The sequence below is a fragment of the Salvelinus namaycush genome, chromosome 13 (assembly GCF_016432855.1).
Source record: "Salvelinus namaycush isolate Seneca chromosome 13, SaNama_1.0, whole genome shotgun sequence".
Lineage (NCBI taxonomy): Eukaryota > Metazoa > Chordata > Actinopteri > Salmoniformes > Salmonidae > Salvelinus > Salvelinus namaycush.
The window spans coordinates 8,927,734-8,950,376 of NC_052319.1; the positions used below are offsets into that span (position 1 = coordinate 8,927,734).

General features: G+C 42.8%; 1 protein-coding gene and 3 pseudogenes across 1 annotated transcript; 2 read left to right on the forward strand and 2 right to left on the reverse strand.

The window, feature by feature from the left end:
- Nucleotides 1–42: 42 nt before the first annotated feature.
- On the reverse strand, nucleotides 43–1,631 carry LOC120058206 (probable inactive tRNA-specific adenosine deaminase-like protein 3). The gene is made up of 2 exons (XM_039006693.1): nucleotides 1,545–1,631; nucleotides 43–1,380 (listed from the first exon to the last, which is right to left on the reverse strand). Exon 2 carries the CDS (start codon nucleotides 1,366–1,368, stop codon nucleotides 274–276), a length of 1,095 nt encoding a protein of 364 aa, XP_038862621.1. The 5' UTR covers nucleotides 1,369–1,380; nucleotides 1,545–1,631; the 3' UTR covers nucleotides 43–273.
- A 2,701-nt stretch (nucleotides 1,632–4,332) lies between these two features.
- On the forward strand, nucleotides 4,333–5,906 carry LOC120058207 (annotated as a pseudogene).
- Nucleotides 5,742–7,284, forward strand: LOC120057752 (annotated as a pseudogene).
- Nucleotides 7,285–7,539: 255 nt separating this feature from the next.
- Nucleotides 7,540–21,310, reverse strand: LOC120057753 (annotated as a pseudogene).
- Nucleotides 21,311–22,643: the final 1,333 nt, after the last annotated feature.

Here is a 22,643-nt window from a genome sequence, read left to right on the forward strand (position 1 = left end):
ATGGGAACCATATTGACGATGAGCAATAAAACTAGCTGTGAAAGCTTGCTGTCACAAAGTGGCCAAACCTTTATTGCATTGAATTTTACACAGTAACAAAGTAAAACATTAAAATGTGTTTATGTAATCCAAAATCTTCTAGAAGTAAAATGTTACCTATGTAATTCACACATTGATCTAGTCTCATTCATCAACCGCGTGTGCCAAGTAGTCTGACACGAGATTCATCCGTTTATAATGGTCTAGCGTTCCTGTAACAATTGTGAACCTTTTTTAAGAATTCATTTTGATATAGTGTACTGGCCTGTTAAGGTCTGAACACTGTTGGTCCAAGACTCCTTTGAAAACTTCAAAGCGGTGATTCAGATCTTTTTGAGCATGGATTTTATATTTAGTCCCAAATGCCCCATCGATAGAGGATGTTCCATAGAAGACTCTGCCTATCCTAGAATGGACTAGCGCCATGGCACACATAACACAAGGCTCTCGAGTAACATACAAGTCGTACCCGGTGCAGATGTATGGCTCACCGCTCTCCTCTGCACTGTCCCCGTCCTGCACGACCCCACAGGTTGTCATGGTGGTGGCGCCCTGTTTTTGAGAGGGTGAGGAATAGGGCAAAACAGACTGGCAGGCGAGGTACTTGTCATAGGTGTAGGCCCCACCCCCCTGCCCACGTGCCACAAGGTCAATGCAGACCATGATGGCGTGATGAAGTGGGTGACCGCCTTGCCGGCAGTCATGTCCCACAGCGAGGATCCTCTCTGCCTCTGGGTCAACGACCGCAGCCCCCACAGCCTCCATGCCACAATCCTGCCCCGCTCTGGCTGCAGCCACAGCAGCCATCATGTACTCCTGCATCTTTGATTTCTGAGAAGAGGTGAACAGCTGGCCCCTCAGGGCCACAGTCACCTGTTTGTCCTCGTGAAAGGAGGTGGGCCAGTGTTTGCTGGCCTGCTCAAACTGTGGTCTGGTCAAAGGAGGGCATGCTGGTATCTTGACCAGGAAAGGGTCTCCTAGACCTTCACAGTTTAATCTACTGGAGGATGACAGATCAGATATGTGCAGCTCCTCACTGCGGTCAATGACTTGTGCATCACTGGCAAGGCATACAATGACCTCCAGAGGGTGAGGGCTGCCCTTATCCTTGCATGACCGTACTCTCTTGATGTGCTGAAGTCCAGGTAATGGGTATACTTTGGCCAACTCCTTGATCAAACGAGAGGTTTCTTTCTTGTTGATGATGGGAGCTGCAAAGGCCTCGATTAGCTCAATGTCTTGTGACTGCTCGTTGGACAGCACAGGGTAAGCAACCCAGGAGTCGATGTCACACTCATATTCTTTTCTGCGTTTGAGTTGTGGCTCCATTTCAAAGCACCTCTGTTAAAAATCAGGACGAAACACAACTCGGATACAGACCAAATGTTTACAAGAAGATAAACATTGGATGTAGTGGCGCAGAGATGTAAGGTTGTTTTGCGAGCATGCGAAAAAAATACTGGCAGTGTATACTTAACATTACCCGATTGATTAATAAAAATTACCTTGTTGACCAGCTTTGATTAGAAGTGTAAAACGTGACAGATTTCAGATACGTGGAGCTAGCTCTCCCTTTCCATCCGTGCTTGTTGATGTTCCGACTGCATATTATATCCCCCTGAAACAAAGGCTATCAATCTTCATAGCCACCCACAGCTTTGTTTCCTAGATTCATAAAATGTACTGATTTTAAATCAAAGGGATTATTTTAATATCGGAAAAAACTTTTAAAATGTTCTTCATATTTCTCAAATCATAAACCTAACGTTAGATTAGTGTTATTTGTGGTTTCATGGAGGAATTATTTTCATGTGACACAAAGCTCCTCACAAGTATAATAAGTACACGGTCGTAGCAGGTTAGAATTTGTGCAGCAGGTTAGGAGAATTGGGTTAAGGTTAATAAAAAAGGGTTAGCTTAAATACATTGATTTGACAAAAGCTGGATACCGTCTAGCCATGACCAAAGTACCCGGGACGTCACTGGCTTCTATGAAGGGGCAGGGGTCCCGTCTAGAAGCACGTTTTCCACTGCTCCTATAGTTATGCTGTGGTACTACAGTTTAACTGGAGCCTGACCCAGAAAGACCATTTCCATACACCGCCACATAGCGAAGTCAGATTTGAAAAATCCTAATAAGACACTTTAGTCATCACCTTTTGTGCACAAAACATCCATTGAATTATTCAAATAACTGTTGCGGAGGCCATTTTATTTTATCAGTCACAGCTGAAGATAATGTGTAACTCTGTGTTGTTGTCTGTTCACACTGCTATGCTTTATCTTGGTCAGGTCGCAGTTGTAAATGAGAACTTGTTCTCAACTAGCTTACCTGGTTAAATAAAGGTGAAATAAAAAATAAAAAATGGCAGTGTCCGAGAGAACCAAAACGACTGAATGCAACTGCAAACTGGTATAAAAATCACCTTACATCATAAATAACTAATTTATTATTTGTAGATCAGTCAGTCACAATTTACCCAATGTACATTGTGGTTTTGATCCTTTAACACGTCCATTAACATTTTATATTCATCCAATGTCTGATGTTTTTGGATGACATGATGACGTTGTTGCTCCCTGTGCGCACTGAATGCTAGTGCGCATGTAATGTTGGTCCATATAAACCGGATGCAACCCGATATAGACAGTCAATGAATTGACCTATGCGAACGAACGTGAATTTATTACCTTTAAAAAAAAATACGTTTGGAAGTAATCTCCAGTTCTTATTATACCTCAGTATAATATAGCCACTAAGTCATATACCCCAGCCATTTCTACAATTTCTCTTCATAAAATTGGATTTTAACCTTAAATTTATGCCTAACCTTACATTAAGACCACAATTTGTGGCTATAGAAGCTAGTGGAAACCAGTACAAGTGTCAGAGACCGAGGAAGCGAGACATACTGTACCACTCCCTTGTTTTTTTCTGTTTCTATGGGAAATTCTCGTTTGGACAAAAGACCGTATTCCGTCCTCTCTCCTCCATGACCCGGAAACCAGTAAGTGGTCAATGAGTGTTTAATTTCATTAGTAGGCAAACGGAAGAGTGTTCTCCCCTCCTCCATATCCACGTTTGATCGAGGATACTTGTGTATAATACTGCGGAAGAGTTTTTAAATTTGCCACACCCACTTTGAATCAGCTTTTGTTTTGTCAGAGGAGAAAAACATGCAAACGTTTAAAACAATAAGTAGCATTTTGCTTTTATATATAAAATGTATTGCACAACTATCTTTATTTGTCTTTAGAAATGTATACATTTATTTAGTGATTCTACCCTGTAAATGTAATTTGCCTGATGATGCATGATTGGAGAATAGTCTCATTTCATTCCACTCCCTCTCCTTGCAGCCTCTCCTCAATTACCTTTGACCTATTTCAAAAGGAGGCCAGAGAGGATGCAGGAGTTTAAGCAAATCCAATTGAGAAAAGGCAAATTAACAAAGCATGCGTTTAGACAGGCATCCCAATTTGGATATTTTTTCCAATAATTGGTCTTTTGACCAATCACATCAGATCTTTTTCAGAGCTGATCTGATTGGTAAAGAAATATATATATCAGAATTGGGCTGCCTGTCTAAATGCAGCCAAAGTAGACCAGACCCAACTGCTATTGCATTGGTGTCTATGGGAGAGTCACAGGAACTGACACATTTTTTTCCCTCAATGGTAAACGGCCTGAGTTCACAATCTTAAAGGTCGTGGAGCTCCATGCAAAAACCATTTCTCAGTATTGCAACTTCAGCTTTTGGGACAACGGTATTGTTGTCAGACTTCAATAATCAAGTTTTTAATACAGTACCTTTCAAAAATAGTCATGGTAGCTGGTACCCACTGGGCACAGATGTCAATTCAACGTCTATTCCACGTTGGTTAAACGTAATTGAATTGAAATGACGTGGAAATAACATTGATTCAACTAGTGTGTGTCCATTGGGTAGCTACACTGCTTCCATTTTTGCTGAGAGGCGAGAGGCTCAACTCAGCCAAAAATCTGTCTTCTCCAGCAGGTGGAGTTGAGTTTCTGTATGGAGGTCAATGAGTGTCGAATTTGGTAAACAAAAATTGTATGGCTTATTTGCTACATGAGTTTTTTTTTTAGCTTGAATAGTTTCGTAATGCTTAGGTTGTTACGAGTATGCTGATATAAGTAGGACACGTGACATCCTGGTAACTTTGAAAAAACACTATCGGGGTTGTCTTGAGATGGCTATGCATATTCATGACATGAGGCTAGTAGCATAGCATCTCTCGCCATTGAATACAAGCAGTAGACGTCAACAACGCTCATTTGAATATTTAAAAATGTATTAAAATGAGACATCCACCAATCCAAAGAGAGGAATAGGCGGGAGTTTGACAGTCCACGTGCCACTGTAGACGAGTATCTTGTCAGTATTATCCATAATCTTAGATTTTGATGATTTTCTATGGATATGTATTTTGGCTAATGCAGGAACTTCTGTTACAGTGAAAAATGTTTGCATTTAAAAATTCAGCTCCACAGGGCCCACCTATGTTTATACTCAAGCATTTATGGAAATGTGCTTTTAGAGTAGCAATGAGTTCCAGGCTTGTTCGTGGCAGTGACGAGACAGGTGTGGCTGTAGTGGATTTAAAAAAAAAAAGGCTTAATCCTTGGAGAATCTCTTCATTCACAAAAGAGGTGGGTATAATCTTGTCTGGACTTCAGCCTGAGCTTTGTAAAGCAATAGCAGAAGCACTTCATCCACCACATGGAGGCCCATGTCCTGATGGTCAGGATGCTCCAACCAGTGGTCTTGTCCTCCTGGTCTCTGTGGTCACTCTCCTGGCTCTGGCCCAAGGAATCAGCGACTTTCTTCTACTGGGTCAAACACTGGATGACGCTCCATGGGACACTATAGACAAGGTCATGAGTCTACCTTTAAGAAAACACTTGTCAGAGGCCGGTGGGTTTTCTTGGCCTTGAATTTGTGACCTTTGTTCATTCACAGGTGGCAAGATGTCTGTCACTCATCAAACACCCAAAGTGATCCACGATAAGTGGGGGTCAAGCGATACAGCTTCTGGCTTAAGATGGAGACAGGTCGACGTTTCTCTTCAAGCCACCAGTGGGAGCAGACTATGACTGTAACTTATTCTTTGCTCTTCTGCAAAATCAGGTGACAATGTCAATACAGAAAAAAGAGGAAGGTAATAAATAAGTCAAAGATATAATATGCATTAATATCATAACCTTTCCCTGGTCGACACATTGAATCAGGTCATTTAAATTAAGTGTGAAAATGCATCAACCGTGTATTTTTGTTTCATACAAGGTCTGGAGCAGGGGACTTTGTTGTATGTGTGAATGATATAGCTGCAGCTACACAGTGGCCTCTCACATTGCCAAGTGCACACATCGTGCCATTTTGTTCTGTAAGGCCTACTGCCTTCCTGCAATCCAACCCTGGTGAGTGAATTCATCCCATAATTGGATAGTGGATTCATAGCTCTCAAGATCGAATTCACCATACTGTATTGATGATCTCCTTTTGGACCAAAGGTATATTTCTACAAACACTCAAGTCTGTTTTCCTAAAGGTTTTGCTCTATTAGGTGATGTCAGGCGGACTTGCCAGTAACCAGTTAAGGCTTTGAAGATGGTCACAGATGCCACTGAATTACATTTGCTTTGTCCTCCATCCAAGTTATGTACTAAAAATGGAGTCATGATTGCATGGTATGTAGAAGACTATTTGTTATTTTGGATATGAAAATATGGCTTTGGAATCCAAGGCATCCACCTACTCTTTATTTGATTTATTTCAGGAATGGAATTGAGACTGAAGGAAGGAAAGGGCATCCTGTCCAACACTGACAACACATTTTTCTCACCATTTATGATTAAACTTTTGATATCCTAGCAGAAATGACTCCAGACTATGTTATTGGGTGTTTCATTTTGTAATGTTAAGTATACAAGTATATATTGTTCGTGGCAGTGACGAGACAGGTGTGGCTGTAGTGGATTTTAAAAAAAAAGGCTTAATCCTTGGAGAATCTCTTCATTCACAAAAGAGGTGGGTATAATCTTGTCTGGACTTCAGCCTGAGCTTTGTAAAGCAATAGCAGAAGCACTTCATCCACCACATGGAGGCCCATGTCCTGATGGTCAGGATGCTCCAACCAGTGGTCTTGTCCTCCTGGTCTCTGTGGTCACTCTCCTGGCTCTGGCCCAAGGAATCAGCGACTTTCTTCTACTGGGTCAAACACTGGATGACGCTCCATGGGACACTATAGACAAGGTCATGAGTCTACCTTTAAGAAAACACTTGTCAGAGGCCGGTGGGTTTTCTTGGCCTTGAATTTGTGACCTTTGTTCATTCACAGGTGGCAAGATGTCTGTCACTCATCAAACACCCAAAGTGATCCACGATAAGTGGGGGTCAAGCGATACAGCTTCTGGCTTAAGATGGAGACAGGTCGACGTTTCTCTTCAAGCCACCAGTGGGAGCAGACTATGACTGTAACTTATTCTTTGCTCTTCTGCAAAATCAGGTGACAATGTCAATACAGAAAAAAGAGGAAGGTAATAAATAAGTCAAAGATATAATATGCATTAATATCATAACCTTTCCCTGGTCGACACATTGAATCAGGTCATTTAAATTAAGTGTGAAAATGCATCAACCGTGTATTTTTGTTTCATACAAGGTCTGGAGCAGGGGACTTTGTTGTATGTGTGAATGATATAGCTGCAGCTACACAGTGGCCTCTCACATTGCCAAGTGCACACATCGTGCCATTTTGTTCTGTAAGGCCTACTGCCTTCCTGCAATCCAACCCTGGTGAGTGAATTCATCCCATAATTGGATAGTGGATTCATAGCTCTCAAGATCGAATTCACCATACTGTATTGATGATCTCCTTTTGGACCAAAGGTATATTTCTACAAACACTCAAGTCTGTTTTCCTAAAGGTTTTGCTCTATTAGGTGATGTCAGGCGGACTTGCCAGTAACCAGTTAAGGCTTTGAAGATGGTCACAGATGCCACTGAATTACATTTGCTTTGTCCTCCATCCAAGTTATGTACTAAAAATGGAGTCATGATTGCATGGTATGTAGAAGACTATTTGTTATTTTGGATATGAAAATATGGCTTTGGAATCCAAGGCATCCACCTACTCTTTATTTGATTTATTTCAGGAATGGAATTGAGACTGAAGGAAGGAAAGGGCATCCTGTCCAACACTGACAACACATTTTTCTCACCATTTATGATTAAACTTTTGATATCCTAGCAGAAATGACTCCAGACTATGTTATTGGGTGTTTCATTTTGTTTTATTATTCAACCGACTTCCTATATATTAGACCATTAAGTCACTCTTTCCCATTAATAATATCATGTAATATATTCATCTTGAACATAAATAGAATGGTTCTCTGAGTTCAGTCCCTGACTCACAAGATCACTACTTTAAGCTGGTTCCTAGTCAGGCTAGATCCCAGACTGACCTCCAGGGTCACCGTCTTTGCTGGGGACGCTGGCTGTCTTCATCCAGCCTTAATGAATCCAGGGTAGACTGTCCCCCACAGCCTAACCTTGGGGTTGGCTGTCCAGCTCCTCTGGCGTTGGAGCTGGAGCCGAGCTGGTCTGCCCAAAGTGACCTACAGACACCAACAGGCCATTAGTGCAGTTCGTCTTTTTGGACACACCTGATGTACATAGGAGTCAAAGCCAATCATGAAAAACATTGATTTATCATGAAACAAATGTAGGGCATTTTTACTACATAACAAAATGTACCTTTTTATTGTTGCACTGAGGAACAGGTGGGCCACCATTTATCTCCAAACTGTGTTGAAAAGGACAGAAATTATTGATGTTATCCCAACCAGAAATTTGTGAAAGCATTGGAATGGCTTGCTCCTCAGCTATGACCATCTGGCCATTTGGGTTATTGGTTTGTGTCAATCGTAAAATTAGATGTACGAAACATGCACGCAAACACATGTACAGCACAGGAGGCTGCTGAGGTGAGAAAGGCTCATAATAATGGCTGGAACTGAACAAATGGAATATCATCAAACACCTGGAAACCATGTGTTTGATGTATTTGATACCATTCCACTGATTCTGCTCCAGTCATTACCACAAGCCTGTTCTCCCCACCAACCTCCTGTGATATACAGTATGAACCAGAAGTCATGGTATATTATTAGCTTGTATACTGTGACCTGTTTCCAAGTCAATTCTGAAAGCCATGTTATTACTCTAGCACTGTTACAACAGTAATGGGCAAAATAGTCAAGTAATAACATGACAAACGGTTGCTCAAATCTCCCATTCATACCAATGTATGACTTCTGCAAAACCTTTGAGTGAATGTACTGTTTCTCAAAATGAGATTGAGCCTTGCTGAGGATGTGCAGTTGAAGTTGGAAGTTTACATACACCTTAGCCAAATACATTTAAACTCAGTTTTTCACAATTCCTGACATTTAATCCTAGTAAAAATTCCCTGTCTTAGGTCAGTTAGAATCACCACTTTATTTTAAGATTGCGAAATGTCAGAATAATGGTAGAGAATAATTTATTTTGTGGGCTATACTGCTATACTGTGGGCTATACTCTGCCTTGTCTCAGGGTGGTAAGTTGGTGGTTGAAGGGATCCTAGTGGTGTGGTGGCACATCTAGTGGTGTGGGGGCTGTGCTTTGGCAAAGTGGGTGGGGTTATCCTTCCTGTTTGGCCCTGTCCGGGGATATCATCGGATGGGGCCACAGTGTCTCCTGACCCCTCCTGTCTCAGCCTCCAGTATTTATGCTGCAGTAGTTTATGTCGGGGGGCTAGGGTCAGTTTGTTATATCTGGAGTTCTTCTCCTGTCTTATCCGGTGTCCTGTGTGAATTTAAGTATGTTCTTTCTAATTCTTTCTTTCTCTCTCTCAGAGGACCTGAGCCCTAGGATCATGCCTCAGGACTACCTGGCATGGTGACTCCTTGCTGTTCCCAGTCCACCTGGCCGTGCTGCTGCTCCACTTTCAACTGTTCTACCTGCGGCTATGGAACCCTGACCTGTTCACCGGACGTGCTACCTGTCCCAGACCTGCTGTTTTCAACTCTCTAGAGACAGCAGGAGCGGTAGAGATACTCTTAATGATCGGCTATGAAAAGCCAACTGACATTTACTCCTGAGGTGCTGACTTGCTGCACCCTCGACAACTACTGTGATTATTATTATTTGACCATGCTGGTCATTTATGAACATTTGAACATCTTGGCCATGTTCTGTTATAATCTCCACCGGCACAGCCAGAAGAGGACTGGCCACCCCTCATAGCCTGGTTCCTCTCTAGGTTTCTTCCTAGGTTTTGGCCTTTCTAGGGAGTCTTTCCTAGCCACCGTGCTTCTACACCTGCATTGCTTGCTGTTTGGGGTTTTAGGCTGGGTTTCTGTACAGCACTTTGAGATATCAGCTGATGTAAGAAGGGCTATATAAATACATTTGATTTGAGCTTTTATTTCTTTCATCACATTCCCAGTGGGTCAGAAGTTCACATACACTCAATTAGTATTTGGTGGCATTGCCTTTAAATGGTTTAACTTGGGTCAAATGTTTCGGGTAGCCTTCCACAAGCAACCCACAATAAGTAGGGTGAATTTTGGCCCATTCCACCTGACAGAGCTGGTTAAGTGAGTCAGGTTTTGTAGGCCTCAAGGAGGCTTTGTGATGGCAACTCTGATACCTTTGTGAGGGCTTTGTGGTGGCCACTCCAATACCTTGACTTTGTTGTCCTGAAGCCATTTTGCTACAACTTTGGAAGTATGCTTGAGGTCATTGTCCATTTGGAAGACCTATTTGCGACCAAGCTTTAACTTCCTGACTGATGTTTTGAGATGTTGCTTCAATACGTCCACATAATTTTCATACCTCATGATGCCATCTATTTTGTGAAGTGCACTAGTCCGTCCTGCAGCAAAGCACCCCCACAACATGATGCTGCCACCCCCGTGCTTCACGGTTGGGATGGTGTACTCTGGCTTGCCAAAAAGCCTCCCCCTTTTTCCTCCAAACATAACGATGGTCATTATTGCAAAACAGTTATATTTTTGTTTCATCAGACCAGAGGACATTTCTCCAAAAAGTACAATCTTTCTCCCCATGTGCAGTTGCAAATCATAGTCCTGCTTTTTATGGCGGTTTTGGAGCAGTGGCTTCTTCCTTGCTGTCGTTATAGGACTCATTTTACTGTGGATATAGATACTTTTGTACCTGTTTCCTCCAGCATCTTCACAAGGTCCTTTGCTGTTCTTCTGGGATTGATTTGCACTTTTCGCACTAAAGTACGTTCATCTCTAGGAGACAGAACGAGTCTACTTCCTGAGCGGTATGGCGGCTATGTGGTCCCATGGTGTTTATACTTGCGTACTATTGTTTGTACAGATGAACATGGTACATTCAGGCGTTTGGAAATTGCTCACAATGATGAACCAGATTGTGAAGGCATACAATTTTATTTCTGAAGTCTTGGCTGATTTCTTTTGATTTCCCCATGATGCCAAGCAAAGAGGCACTGAGTTTGAAGGTAGGCCTTGAAATACATCCACAGGTACAACCCCAATTGACTCAAATTATGTCAATTAGTCTATCAGAAGCTTCTAAAGCCATGACATCATTTTCTGGAATCCTCCAATCTGTGTAAAGGCACAGTCAACTTAGTGCATGTAAACTTCTGACCCACTGGAATTGTGATTAAGTGAATTAATCTGTAAAAAATTGTTGCAAAAATGACTTGTCATGCACAAGTAGATGTCCTAAACGACTTGCCAAAACTAAAGTTTGTTTACAAGAAATTTGTGGAGTGGTTGAAAAACGAGTTGTAATGACTCCAACCTAAGTGTATGTAAACTTCCGACTTCAACAGTGCGTACCAATACACAGGATGCCCAGGGCTCGTATAACACTGAGGAGGGTTCTCTTAGTTGTCCAGGACACCCGTAGTAGACGAACCAGTGGTGGAACTCTTTCTTTACACGTCCTGTCCAGGTGGCTCAGATTGCGCTATAACTGCCTGGCAGCCTGAAACACAATACTATTTGGTTACACTTTACCAACATGAATCGTAGGTAAATCGTGACTTTAATTATTTCATAAGGGCTACGTAAGGGCGCTCTCTGGCCTGACTATATCTAACACCACCACACAACATTTGACAACTGGTGGCAGTTGTGGGATGTGAGTGATGCCTTTGTTGCATATCGGCCAGCAGTGGTGACCATCAGTGTGAAGATGACAGGATGAGGGTATAAGTTGATGCCAGCTGTCAGCTCATGAAACTGTCAAGGAAAATATGATCAGGGTAAGCTAGTTCGCTAGTGTAATGCCTTGCCAATTACCTGACCCTAATAACAATGGGATAGCATAGTGTAAAGTTAGTCCCTAGGCCAATAAGATGACATCACCTGTCATGACTGTTCTGTCATTACTAGGATGGCGTTATGTAGAACTTGTGTAAGAGGGTTCAAGTAAAGTGTTACCTATAATTCAAGCTGTACATTAAAAACGTTTTGGACAACCTGACCAAATTCACATAGAAATTTAAGTTACCATTTCCACATCGTTAACCTAATTTTGTTTCTAATTAAGAGAACAGACATTTATTGTGGAAAAGAAGGCTGGAATGAAAAAACCATCTGTTGTCTTGTCTGGACAGCTACTATTTCAGATGCTGCTGTACAGATTCTCTGTAGACGTGTGTGTGACAGACAGAGGACCTGAGGGAAGACTAGAGGCTGTTGCCATGTTACAGGGAAAAATACAGGAACACATTTATTCATGGAGTCAGAAGTAAGCATTTGGAAACACAACAAAACAGTGAACACCCATCCCATTTTAATTGATACCCCAGTTCTTCCTAATCAACTTTAGGATATTGAAACATTTGTAACAGTCAGTATTGTTTAGGATTGTGTTCCTCTTCTTTTCAAGGTAGACTTCCTGACTACATGCCTTCCTGTGTTCTGGCTGGGGGTGATGAGTCTAGCAGAGGAAAGCCGTCCGGGGGCAGGAGGTGGCTTGACTTGCGGTGACAGAGGCAGGCTTCGTTCCAGCACAAATCTCAGGGTGCATGTCCACAATACAGTCAATCATTTATCTGCATCGCCTGTCAACGGCACATGGAAGTAACGTTGTTTTACGACGCTCTGTGTTTTTTTTCACCGATCCCTAGAGGTCATCCCCCTGAGCGAATTAAATGTTGTCTGGAAAAGCTTGACGTTAGTTTGTTAGCGAGCCAACTCAGTCCATGAACTGATGAGTGTCATTTAACCTTTGCTTTGCCGGGGAGTCCTCTTTTAAGAAAGATGACCTTGGTGTAAAGAGACTTATTTTGCGTGAAAATCCTGGCAAGTACAGAGGGGTGGCATTTAAAACAAGTGTTAGAATTGGAGTTCAAGGAATGTACCGACATATTGAACCCTGTCGCGAGGAGGAGAGGATGAGCTCCAGGATGAAGTTGTAGCCGATGTGCTCTGCCATTTCATAGTGTGTCCTACCAAGGTCCATAGAGAGACGGCACCCTGCTACCTCACCTCTACCTGGAACACCTGGGTCACATTTAGTAGGGAGAAAACGTTTAGAAACAAATTAAAACAGGGAGGTACTACCTGAATTTGTCTCATAATAACAGATTTAAATTTTCTGTGGCAAAACTATTTGATACTGTCTGCCTTACTGAACTCAACCCTGAACACTGCCGAGGGGAAACAACTTAAAGTACATGCTCAAGTGCTACCAGAGTGTTAATAAATACATGATATGTTAATTTAGGCATGGTTACATGCCTACAATATCCACCGTAGAGTGCATAGGTTACAAGCCCATAGTAAGTCAAGGTAGATGTAAATTATTTGTGGGTAGCTAGCTAACAATTCTTTGTGACAATAGCAGCATACAACTGGAAACTCAGAACTTGGAAATCTGACTTCAGTGAGTTCAAGACAGCTGGGAACTCGGAATTGAACGGTCATCCAACTCGCTATTGCAAGTCGGGAACTCGGGCCTCTTTCTAGAGCTCCAACGTCATCATGATTTGACCTTGTTTTTTTCCCAGAGTTCCCAGTCATCTTGAAAGCACCATCAATCCAGAGAATGCCAGACTGATGACAAAATTTGCTCACGAAGGACCGCTGCGCCACCTTCCTGTTCAAGTGAACACAGCAAGGTGAGTCCAAAAATGTATTGTATGGTGCTTCATAAATGATGTAATATGCCAGGGAGATATGTATACAGTAGCTAATAAAGTAATACTAAATGTATGTTGTGTAGTAAGCTGATTGTTGCCCATGTGCCTCACCCTAGTAATTTGGTCCCTTTCACCCCCTCTTAATTGTCATTTAATTGTCATCGGAAGCTTGTCATTGTCATTCATTTCACCTACCGTTCTGACTTGGTGGTTCACACGTAGCCTATAGCCTGTTTTAGAGAAATGTATTCATTGAATATTGTAAGAGCTTTCATTGTCTGCTTATATGCCCCTTTTATTTATCCTATGGTTCTGACTTGGTGTACAGGGAGAATAGTGTAATAATTGACGTGGAAATTAAGTACTGCGAGAGACTTGGTCATTTCGTCAAACAATCATCTTTATTTAATATCAATTCATTATTGCAATAATGAGACCGTCAGTCCACCAGTCTTGACTGACTGTTAGGCTGAGAGTCTGAATCATACAGATAATTCCCAGTTCATATAGCTAATAGCCAGAATGCTTGGTTCCACCCCTCCCATATAGATTGGGGGGCACCATAAGCAACTTTGGCCTCATCCCGTCTTTATCTGCCCCTGGCGTTATCTTAACCCCCAACCCTGGCCTAATTTTCAGTGGCTTGCGACAGCTCACTCGTACATTTTAAGTGAATCCAAACCTCACCGTTGTTTCCTCAGAGACTTCCTCTAGCTGATGACTTCCCACGTCAAACTTCAATCCCACCGTGTAGGTGGGAAATACTCATCTGACTTGTACGGGAAATGTTTACAGGTGAATGCAGGTCCTAAGAGCAATGGTGTTAAAGCAGCTCCAGAACTAATGCTGCTGGATATCTCACGCATCCCGTTGTATCGTGACAGATCTACGGCACCATTTATGTTTACGTAGTCTGTCCACGAGAGATGACGTACACTTAAACCTTTACAACTTTGCATCTATCACACATTACTTGTTTGAAGCCTTCCTATGTTTAATGTGACTGGTACTACAGAGCAGATCTTCAAGATGTGGGAAACCTTCCTATGTTTAATGTGACTGGTACTTCAGAGAAGATCTTCAAGATGTGGGAAACCTTCCTTCCTATGTTTAATGTGACTGGTACTTCAGAGAAGATCTTCAAGATGTGGGAAACCTTCCTATGTTTAATGTGACTGGTTCTTCAGAGAAGATCTTCAAGATGTGGGAAACCTTCCTATGTTTAATGTGACTGGTTCTTCAGAGAAGATCTTCAAGATGTGGGAAACCTTCCTTCCTATGTTTAATGTGACTGGTACTTCAGAGAAGATCTTCAAGATGTGGGAAACCTTCCTATGTTTAATGTGACTGGTTCTTCAGAGAAGATCTTCAAGATGTGGGAAACCTTCCTATGTTTAATGTGACTGGTTCTTCAGAGAAGATCTTCAAGATGTGGGAAACCTTCCTTCCTATGTTTAATGTGACAGGCCTCCCGGGTGGCGCAGTGATCTAGGGCACTGCATCGCAGCGCTAGCTGTGCCAGCAGAGACTCTGGGTTCGCGCTCTGTCCCAGCCGGCCGCGACCGGGAGGTCCGTGGGGCGACGCACAATTGGCCTAGCGTCGTCCGGGTTAGGGAGGGTTTGGCCGGTAGGGATATCCTTGTCTCATCGCGCACCAGCGACTCCTGTGGTGGGCCGGGCGCAGTGCGTGCTAACCAAGGTAGCCAGGTGCACTGTGTTTCCTCCGACACATTGGTGCGGCTGGCTTCCAGGATGGAGGCAGTGCGGCTTGGTTGGGTTGTGTTTCGGAGGACACATAGCTTTCGACCTTCGTCTCTCCCGAGCCTGTACGGGAGTTGTAGCGATGAAACAAGATAGTAATTACTAACAATTGGATACCACGAAATTGGGGAGAAAAGGGGGTAAAATTTAAAAAATAAAAAAAAATAAAAAAAAAGTGGGAGACCTTCCTTCCTATGTTTAATGTGACTGGTACTTCAGAGAAGATCTTCAAGATGTGAAGTCTTACACAATATAGCTTACTCAGATGCATGTGTGAGATTGGCATTGTGAAGAAAACAGCAACTTTGAATATTACAAAAACATATCAAGAGTAAATGTATACAAATTAATTAAAACATGTCTGTTGATACTGTGGCTCACTGTGACCAGAATTAAAAGCATGACTTAGTTGGCTTATGTCAATACAGTGGAAAAAGATAACATTCCTGATTAAATGTTCTGCTGCACTTGTCTGACGCCTTCCTGTGGCTGTTTTACATCTTTGCGATGCGGGAACCAAACTGCATGGCTCTCTTAGGGAGTAGAGCAGAGGCCCCCAGGCCCAGCTCCTTGGCAGCCAGCCTCAGTAGCAGTTTCTCCTGACAAATCTGCCTTCTCGTACACTGGCAGGGCAATCAGGAAACACACCACATCCTCATCCAAATAGGGAAGCCTGTACAAAACCAACAAATAATATAGCAAGTGCGTTTGCTTCAGTTCCTCAATGGCAATGCTAATAGAGCTAAAAAAGGTACCTTTTAGTTTAACTCTTTCCTTGAGTAAATCAAGTGCATTGAAATTACTTAGGAACTGTGCCCACTTTAGAGAGGTGTGTGGCCACTTGGAGACACCAGTTAGTCCTCTCCCTCAAACCCTTGTAAATGTTTTGTCTTATGTTGCATCTATCCAACATTTTCCAGTAATAGTCTTAAAGTTACTGAATGTATCCAGAGTATTTTCCGATTTCGTCATCAACAAACGCGGCGAAAAGCACAGTAAATGAAAAATGCACAAAATCAACAGTGTGATGTTTGGATTCAGACTTGTCAGGTGAACGGCTGTGTATTCACCTTTGGTCTAATAATTGTCCCATTATCTCTAAACTGTTCCCTTTCAATTGCTACGATGGTTATGTATATGTTTTTCATATTTCTTCTGTAAGAAACATTTAAATGTAAACCTATCCATATAGGCCAATTCCCACAAGTGTAAAACAAAAACTCTTTCTCTGAGCAATTGTATTAGTATAAAACAATAATTCCCTTTTTAACCCTAACCCTATAGGTGAATCAGTGCCATTATTTTTGATCAAAATCAAATCAAATGTATTTATAAAGCCCTTCTTACATCAGCTGATATCTCAAAGTGCTGTACAGAAAACCAGCCTAAAACCCCAAACAGCAAGCAATGCAGGTGTAGAAGCAAGGTGGCTAGGAAAAACTCCCTAGAAAGGCCAGAACCTAGGAAGAAACCTAGAGAGGAACCAGGCTTTGAGGGGTGGCCAGTCCTCTTCTGGCTGTGCCGGGTGGAGATTATAACAGAACATGGCCAAGATTTTCAAATGTTCATAGATGACCAGCAGGGTCAAATTATAATAATCACAGTGGTTGTCGAGGGTCCAACACGTCAGCACCTCAGAAGTAAATGTCAGTTGGCTTTTCATAGCCGATCATTCAGAATATCTCTACCGCTCCTGCTGTCTCTAGAGAGTTGAAAACAGCAGGTCTGGGACAGGTAGCATGTCCGGTGAACAGGTCAGGGTTCCATAGCCGCAGGCAGAACAGTTGAAAGTGGAGCAGCAGCACGGCCAGGTGGACTGGGGACAGCAAGGAGTCATCAGGCCAGGTAGTCCTGAGGCATGGTCCTAGGGCTCAGGTCCTCCAAGAGAGAGAAAGAAAGAATTAGAGAGAGCATACTTAAATCCACACAGGACAGCGGATAAGACAGGAGAAATACTCCAGATATAACAGAGTGACCCTAGCCCCCCAACACATAAACTACTGCAGCATAAATACTGGAGGCTGAGACAGGAGGGGTCGGGAGACACTGTGGCCCTGTCCGACGATACACCCGGACAGGGCCAAACAGACAGGATATAACCCCACCCACTTTGCCAAAGCACAGCCCCTACACCACTAGAGGGATATCTTCAACCACCAACTTACCATCCTGAGACAAGGCTGAGTATAGCCCACAAAGATCTCCGCCACGGCACAACCCAGGGGGGGCGCCAACCCAGACAGGAAGATCACGTCAGTGACTCAACCCACTAAAGTGACGCACCCCTCCTAGGGTCGGCATGGAAGAGCACCAGTAAGCCAGTGACTCAGCCCCTGTAATAGGGTTAGAGGCAGAGAATCCCAGTGGAGAGAGGGGAACCGGCCAGACAGAGACAGCAAGGGTGGTTCGTTGCTCCAGTGCCTTTCCGTTCACCTTCACACTCCTGGGCCAGACTACACTCAATCATAGGACCTACTGAAGAGATGAGTCTTCAATAAAGACTTAAAAGTTGAGACCGAGTCTGCGTCTCTCACATGGGTAGGCAGACCATTCCATAAAAATGGAGCTCTATAGGAGAAAGCCCTGCCTCCAGCTGTTTGCGTAGAAATTCTAGGGACAGTTAGGAGGCCTGCTTCCTGTGACCGTAGCGTACGTGTAGGTATGTACGGCAGGACCAAATCGGAAAGATAGGTAGGAGCAAGCCCATGTAATGCTTTGTAGGTTAGCAGTAAAACCTGGAGTAATATGATCAAATTTTGGGGTTCTAGTCAAGATTCTAGCAGTTTATTTAGTGCTTTATCCGGGTAGCCGGAAAGTAGAGCATTGCAGTAGTCTAATCTAGAAGTGACAAAAGCATGGATTAATTTTTCTGCATCATTTTTGGACAGAAAGTTTCTGAATTTTGCAATGTTACGTAGATGGAAAAAAGCTGTCCTTGAAACAGTCTTGATATGTTCGTCAAAAGAGAGATCAGGGTCCAGAGTAACGCCGAGGTCCTTCACAGTTTTATTTGAGACGACTGTATAACCATCAAGATTAATTGTCAGATTCAACAGAAGATCTCTTTGTTTCTTGGGACCTCGAACAAGCATCTCTGTTTTGTCCGAGTTTAAAAGTAGAACATTTGCAGCCATCCACTTCCTTATGTCTGAAACACAGGCTTCCAGCGAGGGCAATTTTGGGGCTTCACCATGTTTCATCGAAATGTACAGCTGTGTGTCATCCGCATAGCAGTGAAAGTTAACATTATGTTTCCGAATAACATCACCAAGAGGTAAAATAAATAGTGAAAACAATAGTGGTCCTAAAACGGAAACTTGAGGAACACCGAAACTTACAGTTGATTTGTCAGAGGACAAACCATCCATAGAGACAAACTGATATCTTTCTGACAGATAAGATCTAAACCAGGCCAGAACTTCTCCGTGTAGACCAATTTGGGTTTCCAATCTCTCCAAAAGAATGTGGTGATCGATGGTATCAAAAGCAGCACTAACGTCTAGGAGCACGAGGACAGATGCAGACGCCATTAAAAGGTCATTTACCACCTTCACAAGTGCAGTCTCAGTGCTATGATGGGGTCTAAAACCAGACTGAAGCGTTTTGTATACATTGTTTGTCTTCAGGAAGGCAGTGAGTTGCTGCGCAACAGCTTTTTCAAAAATCTTTGAGAGGAATGGGAGATTTGATATAGGCCGATAGTTTTTTATATTTTCTGGGTCAAGGTTTGGCTTTTTCAAGAGAGGCTTTATTACTGCCACTTTTAGTGAGTTTGGTAAAGATCCAGTGGATAGAGAGCCGTATATTATGTTCAACATAGGAGGGCCAAGCACAGGAAGCAGCTCTTTGGGTAGTTTAGTTGGAATAGGGTCCAGTATGCAGCTTGAAGGTTTAGAGGCCATGATTATTTCCATCATTGTGTCAAGAGATACAGTACTAAAACACTTGAGTGTCTCCCTTGGTCCTAGTTCCTGGCAGAGTTGTGCAGACTCAGGACAACTGAGCTTTGGAGGAATACGCAGATTTAAAGAGGAGTCCGTAATTTGCTTTCTAATGATCATGATCTTTTCCTCAAAGAAGTTCATGAAATTATCACTGCTGAAGTGAAAGCCATCCTCTCTTGGGGAATGCTGCTTTTTAGTTAGCTTTGCGACGGTATCAAAAATACATTTAGGATTGTTCTTATTTCCCTCAATTAAGTTGGAAAAATAGGATGATCGAGCAGCAGTGAGGGCTCTTCGATACTGCACTGTACTGTCTTTCCAAGCTAGTCAGAAAACTTCCAGTTTGGTGTGGCGCCATTTCCCTTCCAATTTTCTGGAAGCTTGCTTCAGAGCTCGGGTATTTTCTGTATACCAGGGAGCTAGTTTCTTATGACAAATGTTGATCAAGTTACTCATGGCCTCTTTCTGTGTTCCTATTTTTTTAATAATGGAAAATCTGCGTGCCACTGAAGAAGAACAGAAACTGGGCCAACAGTGATGACAGACAGGTGTGACTCAAATCAACATTTAAATTGGTGGTAATAAATGGGCATTAATCACTAAAACGAAAACAAATGTTATTGCTTAGTGTCCTATTCAGTACTTGCCTAGCCTCCTTCCTATGATTCTGTCATCTCAAATGAGATTCCTTGTAGAAATTCTGCCCAGCTCCATGGCCAGGGCTTGGACCAGACCCTCATGCCTAGAGGTCTTGAAGTGGACTCTGTGTCTGGAGTACCCTGCCATCTGCTCATCGGCACCCATACCTGTCAAAACCACCTGCAGACAGAGCAGTGGTTCGATTAGGCCTACATACTGTTGATCGAATTTACACCATGCCCAAGCTAGCATAATTTTCTCAAAAAAGAAACAGACTTTATTCACATCTAAATGGCATGTTCCTTACTACTTTACCCATGTGATCTACAAAGGACAAGACAAACACATCAGTGATACTGTACCTTGGCAGATGAAGTGAACCCCCTCGGTTTGTTGCCTTCTGTGAGGAAGCCGGTTCCTCTCGCTGCAAACCACACAGCACATCCAATGCTGTCATCAAGCACAGTATGGGTGCACCAGGGTGACAGATGAGCTCCTCCTTCTGAGGGACGTTGATTTCAACATAATACATTTTTTTCTCTGGATTCAAGTGCTGAAGCCCTTGCAGGCCTGCTCTGCCAGTGATCTTGTCTGGGACGTCAAAAGGGCTATACACGTGGGAATCAGCAACGTCAGTTTTAGAATCCATGGGCTTTGTTTTGTGCTTTTTGCTTTTCTTGGTAGACTCCTTCAGCACCTTTGGTTCTTGCAGTTTGAGTGGCACATTCAGAAGGTCAATTGGTTGGTGGGTTGGGATGTGGCGGTCGGCCAGAGCAGCCAGAATCATGGAATCAAGAAAATGACAGCAATTGCTGCTTCGTCATTGGTCTGTGGTGATGTCAGCAGTGTATCAAAGAGAAGACACTGCACATGCCTCCCTACTGCCTTACTGAGAACATCATTAAGACTATTCACCATAAACGTTCTCTCATCAGACTCCAGCAACACCTCCAGGTCTTTAACTGAGGCTTGTGAGCTCGGATCATGTTCTACCTCCTTTGACAACTGAGGGATTGTCATGTTCAGTGGGCAAACCGGAACGGTTAGGGAGAGACCTGAATTGTTCATCACTGCTGAGGTGTTCCTGGGGATACCCTCCAACTTGGATTCCTGACTAACAGATGACAGACTCTCACCTGCGTGAACCCATGGATAAACGTCAAAGTTCAAAGAGCCAGACTCTGCAAAGGTCAATACTGTAAACACCTACTGCTGGAACCTCTTTCCACTATGGTGGTCTTTCAGAGCCAGGGAGATGGGCAGCCACAGACATCAGAGTCAAAGACTTCTCCTCAGCGTCATATTACCAAAGCAAGCTTCGCCGGCCATAGACGTCTCTCCCAAACCAGAGATAGTGTCCGGCCTGTTGGGAATATGTAAAAGCCCAGGGTCCACAAACATTGGCCAGGACAGACAGGATCTCTGTAGGGCTGTCACAGGTTGAGAGATGGTGGCCAATAACGTCAGTGTCATTCTCTTCCGGTCTCAATGACAGTCCACCAAAAACCTCTCCGTTCCACATCAATACATTCCTGTTACTGTCTTGTGCTGGCTGAGGTGAAAGGCAATCTCATGTGAAGTACACGAGCAGAGAACAGACAGTGGTGGGGATTTGAAGCTTTTTTGGTGATGCGACTGGAGTTCGGCCCTCTATTCCTTAGGTTTTCCTGCATACTCTTCTCCAGCACACTACAGATACCACACATATTTATAGCTAGTAAGGCTTCATTTGTATTTCACTCCCAGATTGTGTAGATTTTGACATATCCTGGACCTTCTTCATGTTGACCAGTTCCTCCAAGGGAAGAAAAGTTCACAGGTTAATCTATCTATGGCTAAGAGAAAACAAAACTTGTATAATAATATGAAACTTGTATGCACTTTGGCCTACTTTTGCATGAACCAAGAGTCTGCACTCTGTCTGCCAAGAAGAATAGGTTACTGTTGGGCTGTTGGACATAGACGCTCTGAAATAAATATGGATGAAGATTAGCAGATCTCCGTAAATTATGGTCTGACAATACCATATTCGTTAGAGCAATCAGTAGGTTTTAAACTAATTAAATTAGCTAACACTGTTTTACCCCATTTTTACGCAGATTGGAGCTCATCAATTACCATTTTATGTTCCTTGATCTACAGAAATATTTCACTTTCAGTGAGAAAACCTTAAAGAGCTAGCTACAGACATGAAGTCAGTTCAGAGAACCTTTATAAGATGGCATAGCCAAAGTTTGCCAAAGAGCTAGCTAGCTACTGTAGCTAGATGCTCAGACATTTGACAAGTCAACAACCCATTATACCTTTTAGTTTATTTCCTCCTTCAGCGTAGACTCTCCCTCAGCAAAGTTTTCGTTCTCTGCAGACATTTTGATGAGGTAGCTAACATACGAAGATAGTAGCTAAATGTATTATTTATTAGCTAGCTAGCAGAGACGAAAAACATGGTTGTCACTAGTTACCACAGCCACAAAGTCAAAATTGTCTATCATAAAAACTCATGAAAACAAAAATGTATATGATGTTTGGCTAAAATCAGATTTTAAGATAAATTGGAGAAATAGGCGTGGTTTATGACTTTGTGGCTGTGGTAACTAATGACGACCGAAAAACACTGAATGCATTTAACCCAGCCCCTCTGAATCAAGAGAGGTGCGAGTTGCTGCCTTCCGGGACCCTTTGCTTGGGACGTCCCAACGATCCTGGATAGCACCAGAGAGGAAGAGGCGAAGTGAGAGGGATAACTGGTGCCACAATCTGTCTTTGTCAGCAGGTGTATTTTTCTTTTCGCTCACCAAGCGAGTTGTTTTTGTATAAAGGTCAATGAGAGTGTCGAATTTGGTTAACAAAACATGTAATGGCTTAATTGCTAGGTATGGCTTATTTGAACGAATATAACATTCGTAATGAGTTGGTTGTTACCAGTGGCGATTTTATCATGTAAATCTTGGTGGGGCAACAACAACAAAAAACATGTGGGATGCATGCCAGCAAAGCCACTACACAACACTAAACAATACATTAATTGCACTATAACGG

Coding starts and splice junctions, on each gene's coding strand:
- LOC120058206 (XM_039006693.1), bottom strand. CDS start 1,368: ATGGAGCCACAACTCAAACGCAGAAAAGAATATGAGTGTGACATCGAC.